We start from the raw sequence: 10,628 nt of genomic DNA, 5'->3' as shown, positions 1-10,628 counted from the left end.
GTGCAGGGCAGAGACGGCTCCGGAGGGTGAGGAGGTGCAGGGCAGAGACGGCTTCGGAGGGTGAGGAGGTGCAGGGCAGAGACGGCTCCAGAGGGTGAGGAGGTGCAGGGCAGAGACGGCTTCGGAGGTGAAGGGCAGAGACGACTCCAGAGGGTGAGGAGGTGCAGGGCAGAGACGGCTCTGGAGGGTAAGGAGGTGCAGGGCAGAGACGGCTTCGGAGGGTGAGGAGGTGCAGGGCAGAGACGGCTCTGGAGGGTGAGGAGGTGCAGGGCAGAGACGGCTTCGGAGGGTGAGGAGGTGCAGGGCAGAGACGGCTTCGGAGGGTAAGGAGGTGCAGGGCAGAGACGACTCCGGAGGGTGAGGAGGTGCACGGCAGAGACGACTCCGGAGGGTGAGGAGGTGCAGGGCAGAGACAACTCCGGAGGGTGAGGAGGTGCAGGGCAGAGACGACTCCAGAGGGTGAGGAGGTGCAGGGCAGAGACGACTCCAGAGGGTGAGGAGGTGCAGGGCAGAGACGGCTCTGGAGGGTGAGGAGGTGCAGGGCAGAGACGGCTTCGGAGGGTGAGGAGGTGCAGGGCAGAGACGGCTTCGGAGGGTGAGGAGGTGCAGGGCAGAGACGACTCCGGAGGGTGAGGAGGTGCATGGCAGATACGACTCCGGAGGGTGAGGAGGTGCAGGGCAGAGACAACTCCGGAGGGTGAGGAGGTGCAGGGCAGAGACGACTCCGGAGGGTGAGGAGGTGCAGGGCAGAGACGACTCCGGAGGGTGAGGAGGTGCAGGGCAGAGACGACTCCGGAGGGTGAGGAGGTGCAGGGCAGAGACGACTCCGGAGGGTGAGGAGGTGCTGGGCAGAGATGGCTTCAGAGCGTGTGGTGGTGCTGGGCAGAGATAACTCCGGAGGGTGAGGAGGTGCAGGACAGAGACGGCTCCGGAGTGTGAGGAGGTGCTGGACAGAGATGGCTCCGGAGGGTGAGGAGGTTCAGGGCAGAGACTACTCCGGAGGATGAGGAGGTGCTGTGCAGAGACGACTCTGAAGGGTGAGGTGGTGCAGGGCAGAGACGGCTCCAGACGGTGAATAGGAGCAGGGCAGAGTCGGAATTGGAAGGTGAGGAAGTGCAGGGCAGAGACGGCTTCGGAGGGTGAGGGGGTGTAGGGCAGAGGCGGCTTCGGAGGGTGAGGAGGTGCAGGGCAGAGACGGCTCCGGAGGGTGAGGAGGTGCTGGGCAGAGACGGCTCCGGAGGGTGAGGAGTTGCTGGGCAGACGGCTCCGGAGGGTGAGGAGGTGCTGGGCAGAGACGGCATCAGACACATGGATGGGGATGATATAGTTCATGGGAAGATCCTTTTAAGGCGTCCATGACAGAGAGGAGTGGACAGAATCTGCTAATTACAGGGTGGGGGGATCAGGCACCATCTAAGGAGCAGTATGAGAGTGTGTATCGGGGGTCAGGAGAGTGGTGGATGGCGCCATCTTGTGGTCACTCAGTGCATTCCTATACTGAGTTACTTTTGGCACCCGGAGACTTGGCGGATGCCCCGACACTCGTGATTAGGGCTTAGAGGAATTGTTCAGCAGCTCGTCCATCGTGAACCTCCGGAAGACGATCTTTTCACACGCCGCGTCCTTTCCACATTCAAACAAGCAGGCGAAGGAGTGAGTGTCCTGGCACACCGCCAGGTCCGAGTACCCGCTGGGACCTTCGTTGATGACCCACGGTGGGGTCCAGGTGGACGGCACAAGGGGTGATTTATTCAAGTAGACTCCTAAGTCCACGCGGCCCCGGCTGCTGGTGGGATGGGAGTAGAGGAGCCAGGACGTGACGCTATGCTGAAGGGGCGACTCTTCCCCGCCGTCCGCCTCGTCCTGAGTTGCCTCCGGAGGCCTGTAGCTCACCACACTGCCCTGGCAGCCATGAGGCGGCTCACACAGGCTTTTATTGTAGTGGGCATCTGTGAACTCCATGGACTGGGGGCTGCAGGTCGCCTCCACCCCGTAGCGTTGACCGGTCCTGGCGCTGCAGTACAGGAGGTCGTTGCCGCTGCTGCAGGTCACCTCGGCCACCTCGCACTCCCCTGTCTTCTGCCGCCACAGCCCGCTGCCCTTGTGCCAGCTCTCTCCGCGGTCGTCGCTGTAGAAGATGAATGAGTGGGGCTTGGTCTTCCAGGGGACGGGCAGGCCGCAGACGCGGGAGTGGATGTAGTACAGGTACGCGGGCACGATCAGCCTGCCCGACGGAGAGCAGATGCCGTGACCGGGGCCAACCGCCAAGGTGGCGCAGCTCTTCAGGTCCTCACCCAGGACCTCCTCCGTCACGTCTTTCGGTAGGCTCCACGATTGGCCGTGGTCGCGGCTGGTGACGTAGCAGAGCCGGGCGGCATTTTGGCCGGTTATGATTTGCTGGAACTCGGAGATTTCGCTTTTTACACAGACAAAGAAGAGGAAGACGGTGTCGGTGGCGGGATGGTACAGCGGGCAGGGGTTCATGGTCCGGTAACTTGGCGTGGCTCACCGGCATCGCGTCTTCCTACTAAGGAGGCAAAACAGATGGAGACGTTGGAAAGTCACAAGATCAGACGCAGGGAGAGGTGACATGAGGAGCCGGTACCTGCACCTCCCCGCGCTGCACCCGACCGCGCCGCACCACCAGGTACAGGGCGTCCTGATCATCGGGGGACGAGCGCTTCTCCGCCAAGGCCAAGAAGATGGAGGGAAGAAGAGCAGAGCCGGGATACGATACGTCACACCGCCAGGATCCTGCTGGAACAGGGTCACCGAGTCCAGAGAGAGCGCCCCCGACATGTCTGTACACGAACCTGCAGGACAGCGGATACACGAGACTGACAGCCGAGAGCAACCTGTATCTAATCCTGTGTGATACTGAAATGTGTATCTAATCCTATCATGTGATACTGAGCAGTGTATCTAATCCTATCCTGTGATACTGAGCCGTGTATCTAATCCTATCCTCTGTGATACTGAGCAGTGTATCTAATCCTATCCTGTGTGATACAAAGTCGTGTATCTAATCCTATCCTGTGATACTGAGCCGTGTATCTAATCCTATCCTGTGTGATACTGAGCCGTGTATCTAATCCTATCCTGTGTGATACTGAGCCGTGTATCTAATCCTATCCTGTGACACGGAGCCGTGTATCTAATCCTATCCTGTGTGATACTGAGCCGTGTATCTAATCCTATCCTGTGACACGGAGCCGAGTATCTAATCCTATTCTGAGACACGGAGCCGTGTATCTAATCCTATCATGTGTGATGCTGAAATGTGTATCTAATCCTCTCCTGTGTGATACTGTCTGCTGAGCCGTGTATCTAATCCTATCCTGTGTGATACTGTCTGCTGAGCCATGTATCTAATCCTCTCCTGTGTGATACTGTCTGCTGAGCCGTGTATCTAATCCTATCCTGTGTGCTACTGTCTGCTGAGCCGTGTATCTAATCCTATGCTGTGTGATACTGTCTGCTGAGCCGTGTATCTAATCCTATGCTGTGTGATACTGTCTGCTGAGCTGTGTATCTAATCCTCTCCTGTGTGATACTGTCTGCTGGGCTGTGTATCTAATCCTATCCTGTGTGCTACTGTCTGCTGAGCTGTGTATCTAATCCTATGCTGTGTGATACTGTCTGCTGAGCTGTGTATCTAATCCTATGCTGTGTGATACTGTCTGCTGAGCCGTGTATCTAATCCTATCCTGTGTGATACTGTCTGCTGAGCTGTGTATCTAATCCTCTCCTGTGTGATACTGTCTGCTGAGCCATGTATCTAATCCTATCCTGTGTGATACTGTCTGCTGAGCTGTGTATCTAGTCCTATGCTGTGTGATACTGTCTGCTGAGCTGTGTATCTAATCCTATGCTGTGTGATACTGTCTGCTGAGCCGTGTATCTAGTCCTATGCTGTGTGATACTGTCTGCTGGGCTGTGTATCTAATCCTATCCTGTGTGATACTGTCTGCTGAGCCGTGTAGCTAATCCTATGCTGTGTGATACTGTCTGCTGAGCCGTGTATCTAATCCTATCCTGTGTGATACTGTCTGCTGAGCCGTGTATCTAATCCTATCCTGTGTGATACTGTCTGCTGGGCTGTGTATCTAATCCTATCCTGTGTGATACTGTCTGCTGAGCTGTGTATCTAATCCTATGCTGTGTGATACTGTCTGCTGAGCTGTGTATCTAATCCTATGCTGTGTGATACTGTCTGCTGAGCCGTGTATCTAATCCTATCCTGTGTGATACTGTCTGCTGAGCTGTGTATCTAATCCTCTAACACTCTGTATGATGTATCTAAGCCCCTGCTGTGATACTCTGCAGCCCCCTCTATGTGGTATATACACAGCTGTTGGCTCCTCACCTTCTTCCCTACAGTTCCGATCTGTACAAAGTACACGATGAATTAGATGTTCAGCAGTGTCTCATCATCAGCAGCTGGCGGCCATGTTTCCGGAGACCATGGGACATTGGATATTATGTACAGACGCAGCAAACATGGCGCCCGCAGTGAGCGGCAGACAGCGAGGAGCAGCGGCGCCTCTGGTGGTGAGACCATTACGATGTCACGTGGCTCAGCGCCGTCTGTATATAGGATGCAGCTGCTGTCACATTGGGGACAGGAGTGTACTCACATCGCCATCTGGTGGTCGCAGCCGGGACAGCAATCATTTCCATTATAGATAGCGCTGTCATATTCTGCAGCGTTCTACACAAGATGCTTCAGAGCTTTTTATCATTTATGCTGCAATTTGCCAATTTCTAGTTGTAAATATTGTAAATTTTACCAGCACATGTGGCCACACCCCATTGGCTAAACACAGCATATATTTTTTTTAACTGCTGTGAACTGTGGGAAAAACCATAAATGATCCCATAGTCTCCGTGTGCGAGAAGCCGCGGCCGGGGTGAGGTCAATGTCTCCCTAGCTTTCTCACAGCGTTCTCGCCTTTCTTATGATTGTGACATTGTTTTACGATTGTTTTTTGTGCTCAGAAAAATTTAATGGCGGCGACACAATAAAAGCTCAAAAAAATCCCCGAAAATGACCCAATTCATGACGGACGCGGCGTCCCCGGATCTGGATTTAGCATTTTTCGTGTCATTTTAATCACTTTTTTGTTTGGCCGTTGTGGAGGGAGTTTGGGGTTTCCAGACGGCTGCGCCTGATTCCCCCTGTGTGAACGCGCTCCGACTCGCCCTCCGGGATGATTTTATGAACACGGGAAAAAAAAAAAAAAATTATTCATTTTCCAAAACCTGTAATTTCCTGCAAGAAAAAAAGAGGCAAAAATAAAGATATTCTTAATTATTCACAAGAATTCACAAACCTCAGGACGACATTGGGGGAAATTTGGTTCCAAAAACGTCAAATGCAGCAAAAAAATAAGTGAATAAAAAATAAATCGCTGAATCTGGACGGTGGGTCCCCGCCGCCTCCTTTATACAGAAGATTATTTTTATTTCACCATCAAAATATTTATATTATTTTTTGCTCCTGTAGTTCTGACAGAAACTGTTCATTTTACCCATATAACGTCCTGAAAAATAACAAGAAAAATACATTATATGCTGAGCCGTGTATCTAATCCTATCCTGTGTGATACCGTCTGCTGAGCCGTGTATCTAATCCTATGCTGTGTGATACCGTCTGCTGAGCCGTGTATCTAATCCTATCCTGTGTGATACCGTCTGCTAAGCCGTGTATCTAATCCTATCCTGTGTGATACTGTCTGCTGAGCCGTGTATCTAATCCTATCCTGTGTGATACCGTCTGCTGAGCCGTGTATCTAATCCTATCCTGTGTAATACTGTATGCTGAGCTGTATCTAATCCTATCCTGTGTGATACCGTCTGCTGAGCCGTGTATCTAATCCTATCCTGTGTGATACCGTCTGCTGAGCCGTGTATCTAATCCTATCCTGTGTAATACTGTATGCTGAGCTGTATCTAATCCTATGCTGTGTGATACCGTCTGCTGAGCCGTGTATCTAATCCTATCCTGTGTAATACTGTATGCTGAGCCGTGTATCTAATCCTATCCTGTGTGATACCGTCTGCTGAGCCGTGTATCTAATCCTATCCTGTGTGATACTGTCTGCTGAGCTGTGTATCTAATCCTATCCTGTGTGATACTGTCTGCTGAGCTGTGTATCTAACCCTCTCCTGTGTGATACTGTCTGCTGAGCTGTATCTAATCCTATCCTGTGTGATACTGTCTGCTGAGCCATGTATCTAATCCTATCCTGTGTGATACTGTCTGCTGAGCCGTGTATCTAAACCTATCCTGTGTGATACTGTCTGCTGAGCCATGTATCTAATCCTATCCTGTGTAATACTGTATGCTGAGCTGTATCTAATCCTATCCTGTGTGATACCGTCTGCTGAGCCGTGTATCTAATCCTATCCTGTGTAATACTGTATGCTGAGCCGTGTATCTAATCCTATCCTGTGTGATACCGTCTGCTGAGCCGTGTATCTAATCCTATCCTGTGTGATACTGTCTGCTGAGCTGTGTATCTAATCCTATCCTGTGTGATACTGTCTGCTGAGCTGTATCTAATCCTATCCTGTGTGATACTGTCTGCTGAGCTGTATCTAATCCTATCCTGTGTGATACTGTCTGCTGAGCCATGTATCTAATCCTATCCTGTGTGATACTGTCTGCTGAGCCGTGTATCTAAACCTATCCTGTGTGATACTGTCTGCTGAGCCATGTATCTAACCCTCTCCTGTGTGATACTGTCTGCTGAGCCGTGTATCTAATCCTATCCTGTGTGATACTGTCTGCTGAGCTGTGTATCTAATCCTGTCCTGTGTGATACTGTCTGCTGAGCCGTGTATCTAAACCTATCCTGTGTGATACTGTCTGCTGAGCTGTATCTAATCCTATCCTGTGTGATACTGTCTGCTGAGCCGTGTATCTAAACCTATCCTGTGTGATACTGTCTGCTGAGCCGTGTATCTAAACCTATCCTGTGTGATACTGTCTGCTGAGCCGTGTATCTAACCCTCTCCTGTGTGATACTGTCTGCTGAGCTGTGTATCTAATCCTATCCTGTGTGATACTGTCTGCTGAGCTGTGTATCTAATCCTGTCCTGTGTGATACTGTCTGCTGAGCCGTGTATCTAAACCTATCCTGTGTGATACTGTCTGCTGAGCCGTGTATCTAACCCTCTCCTGTGTGATACTGTCTGCTGAGCTGTGTATCTAATCCTATCCTGTGTGATACTGTCTGCTGAGCTGTGTATCTAATCCTGTCCTGTGTGATACCGTCTGCTGAGCCGTGTATCTAATCCTATCCTGTGTGATACCGTCTGCTGAGCTGTGTATCTCTTCCTATCCTGTGTGATACTGTCTGCTGAGCCGTGTATCTAAACCTATCCTGTGTGATACTGTCTGCTGAGCCGTGTATCTAACCCTCTCCTGTGTGATACTGTCTGCTGAGCCGTGTATCTAATCCTATCCTGTGTGATACTGTCTGCTGAGCCATGTATCTAATCCTGTCCTGTGTGATACCGTCTGCTGAGCCGTGTATCTAATCCTATCCTGTGTGATACTTTCTGCTGAGCCGTGTATCTAATCCTATCCTGTGTGATACCGTCTGCTGAGCCGTGTATCTAATCCTATCCTGTGTGATACTGTCTGCTGAGCCGTGTATCTAATCCTATCCTGTGTGATACTGTCTGCTGAGCCGTGTATCTAATCCTATCCAGTGTGATACCGTCTGCTGAGCCGTGTATCTAATCCTATCCTGTGTGATACTGTCTGCTGAGCCATGTATCTAATCATATCCTGTGTGATAATGTCTGCTGAGCCGTGTATCTAATCCTATCCTGTGTGATACTGTCTGCTGAGCCGTGTATCTAATCCTATCCTGTGTGATACTGTGTGCTGAGCTGTGTATCTAATCCTCTCCTGTGTGATACTGTCTGCTGAGGCATGTATCTAATCCTATCCTGTTTGATACTGTCTGCTGAGCTGTGTATCTAATCCTATCCTGTGTGATACTGTCTGCTGAGCCGTGTATCTAATCCTATCCAGTGTGATACCGTCTGCTGAGCCGTGTATCTAATCCTATCCTGTGTGATACTGTCTGCTGAGCCGTGTATCTAATCATATCCTGTGTGATACTGTCTGCTGAGCCGTGTATCTAATCCTATCCAGTGTGATACCGTCTGCTGAGCCGTGTATCTAATCCTATCCAGTGTGATACCGTCTGCTGAGCCGTGTATCTAATCCTATCCTGTGTGATACTGTCTACTGAGCCGTGTATCTAATTCTATCCTGTGTGATACTGTCTGCTGAGCCGTGTATCTAATCCTATCATGTGTGATACCGTCTGCTGAGACGTGTATCTAATCCTCTCCTGTGTGATACTGTCTGCTGAGGCATGTATCTAATCCTATCCTGTGTGATACTGTGTGCTGAGCCGTGTATCTAATCCTATCATGTGTGATACCGTCTGCTGAGCCGTGTATCTAATCCTCTCCTGTGTGATACTGTCTGCTGAGGCATGTATCTAATCCTATCCTGTGTGATACTGTCTGCTGAGCTGTGAATCTAATCCTATCCTATGTGATACTGTCTGCTGAGCCGTGTATCTAATCCTCTCCTGTGTGATACTGTCTGCTGAGCCGTGTATCTAATCCTCTCCTGTGTGATACTGTCTGCTGAGCTGTGCATCTAATCCCATCCTGTGTGATACTGTCTGCAGAGCCGTGTATCTAATCCTATTCTGTGTGATGCCGTCTGCTGAGCCGTGTATCTAATCCTATTCTGTGTGATGCCGTCTGCTGAGCTGTGTATCTAATCCTATCCTGTGTGATACTGTCTGCTGAGCCATGTATCTAATCTTATCCTGTGTGATACCGTCTGCTGACCCGTGTATCTAATCCTATCCTGTGTGATACCGTCTGCTGACCGCTGTATCTAATCCTGTCCTGTGTGATACTGTCTGCTGAGCTGTGTATCTAATCCCATCCTGTGTGATACTGTCTGCTGAGCCATGTATCTAATCCTATCCTGTGTGATACTGTCTGCTGAGCCGTGTATCTAATCCTATCCTGTGTGATACCGTCTGCTGAGCCGTGTATCTGATCCTATCCTGTGTGATACTGTCTGCTGAGCTGTATCTAATCCTCTACTGTGTGATACTGTCTGCTGAGCCGTGTATCTAATCCTATGCTGTGTGATACTGTCTGCTGAGCTGTATCTAATCCTCTACTGTGTGATACTGTCTGCTGAGCCGTGTATCTAATCCTATCCTGTGTGATACTGTCTGCTGAGCCGTGTATCTAATCCTCTCCTGTGTGATAGTGTCTGCTGAGCCGTGTATCTAATCCTATCCTGTGTGATACTGTCTGCTGAGCCGTGTATCTAATCCTATCCTGTGTGATACTGTCTGCTGAGCTGTGTATCTAATCCTCTCCTGTGTGATACTGTCTGCTGAGCCGTGTATCTAATCCTATCCTGTGTGATACTGTCTGCTGAGCCGTGTATCTAATCCTCTCCTGTGTGATACTGTCTGCTGAGCCGTGTATCTAATCCTCTCCTGTGTGACACTGTCTGCTGAGCCGTGTATCTAATCCTATCCTGTTTGATACTGTCTGCTGAGCTGTATCTAATCCTATCCTGTGTGATACTGTCTGCTGAGCCATGTATCTAATCCTATCCTGTGTGATACTGTCTGCTGAACCGTGTATCTAATCCTAACCTGTGGGATACTGTCTGCTGAGCCGTGTATCTAATCCTATCCTGTGTGATACTGTCTGCTGAGCCGTGTATCTAATCCTATCCTGTGGGATACTGTCTGCTGAGCCGTGTATCTAATCCTATCCTGTGGGATACTGTCTGCTGAGCCGTGTATCTAATCCTATCCTGTGTGATACTGTCTGCTGAGCCATGTATCTAATCCTATCCTGTGGGATACTGTCTGCTGAGCCGTGTATCTAATCCTATCCTGTGGGATACTGTCTGCTGAGCCGTGTATCTAATCCTATCCTGTATGATACTGTCTGCTGAGCCGTGTATCTAACCCTCTCCTGTGTGATACTATCTGCTGAGCCGTGTATCTAATCCCTTCCTGTGTGATACTGTCTGCTGATCCTTGTATCTAATCCCTTCCTGTGTGATACTGTCTGCTGAGCCTTGTATCTAATCGCTTCCTGTGTGATACTGTCTGCTGAGCTGTGTATCTAATCCCTTCCTGTGCGATACTGTCTGCTGAGCCGTGTATCTAATCCCTTCCTGTGTGATACTCTCTGCTGAGCCGTGTATCTAATCCCTTCCTGTGTGATACTGTCTGCTGAGCCGTGTATCTAATCCCTTCCTGTGTGATACTGTCTGCTGAGCCGTGTATCTAATCCTCTTCTGTGTGATACTGTCTGCTGAGCCGTGTATCTAATCGCTTCCTGTGTGATACTGTCTGCTGAGCTGTGTATCTAATCCCTTCCTATGCGATACTGTCTGCTGAGCCGTGTATCTAATCCTATCCTGTGTGATACTGTCTGATAAGCCGTGTATCTAATCCTCTCCTGTGTGATACTGTCTGCTGAGCTGTGTATCTAATCCTATCCTGTGTGATGCCGTCTGCTGGGCCATGTATCTAATCCCTTCCTGTGTG

The 10,628-nt window shown here is 50.2% G+C and overlaps 1 protein-coding gene across 1 annotated transcript; it reads right to left on the bottom strand.

Moving 5' to 3' along the window:
* Window positions 1–541: 541 nt before the first annotated feature.
* Window positions 542–4,409, bottom strand: LOC141231548 (sialidase-3-like). Its single transcript, XM_073667730.1, has 3 exons — window positions 4,367–4,409; window positions 2,606–2,813; window positions 542–2,527 (listed from the first exon to the last, which is right to left on the bottom strand). Exon 3 carries the CDS (start codon window positions 2,482–2,484, stop codon window positions 1,549–1,551), a length of 936 nt encoding a protein of 311 aa, XP_073523831.1. The 5' UTR covers window positions 2,485–2,527; window positions 2,606–2,813; window positions 4,367–4,409; the 3' UTR covers window positions 542–1,548.
* Between the last annotated feature and the right edge of the window lie 6,219 nt (window positions 4,410–10,628).

Source organism: Phyllobates terribilis, unplaced genomic scaffold (genome assembly GCF_046119375.1).
Source record: "Phyllobates terribilis strain yellow unplaced genomic scaffold, ASM4611937v1 Scaffold_525__1_contigs__length_1214945, whole genome shotgun sequence".
In the NCBI taxonomy this organism is placed as follows: Eukaryota; Metazoa; Chordata; class Amphibia; order Anura; family Dendrobatidae; genus Phyllobates; species Phyllobates terribilis.
Note: the sequence above shows the minus strand (reverse complement) of the source record. Positions and strands in the feature narration are given on the sequence as shown.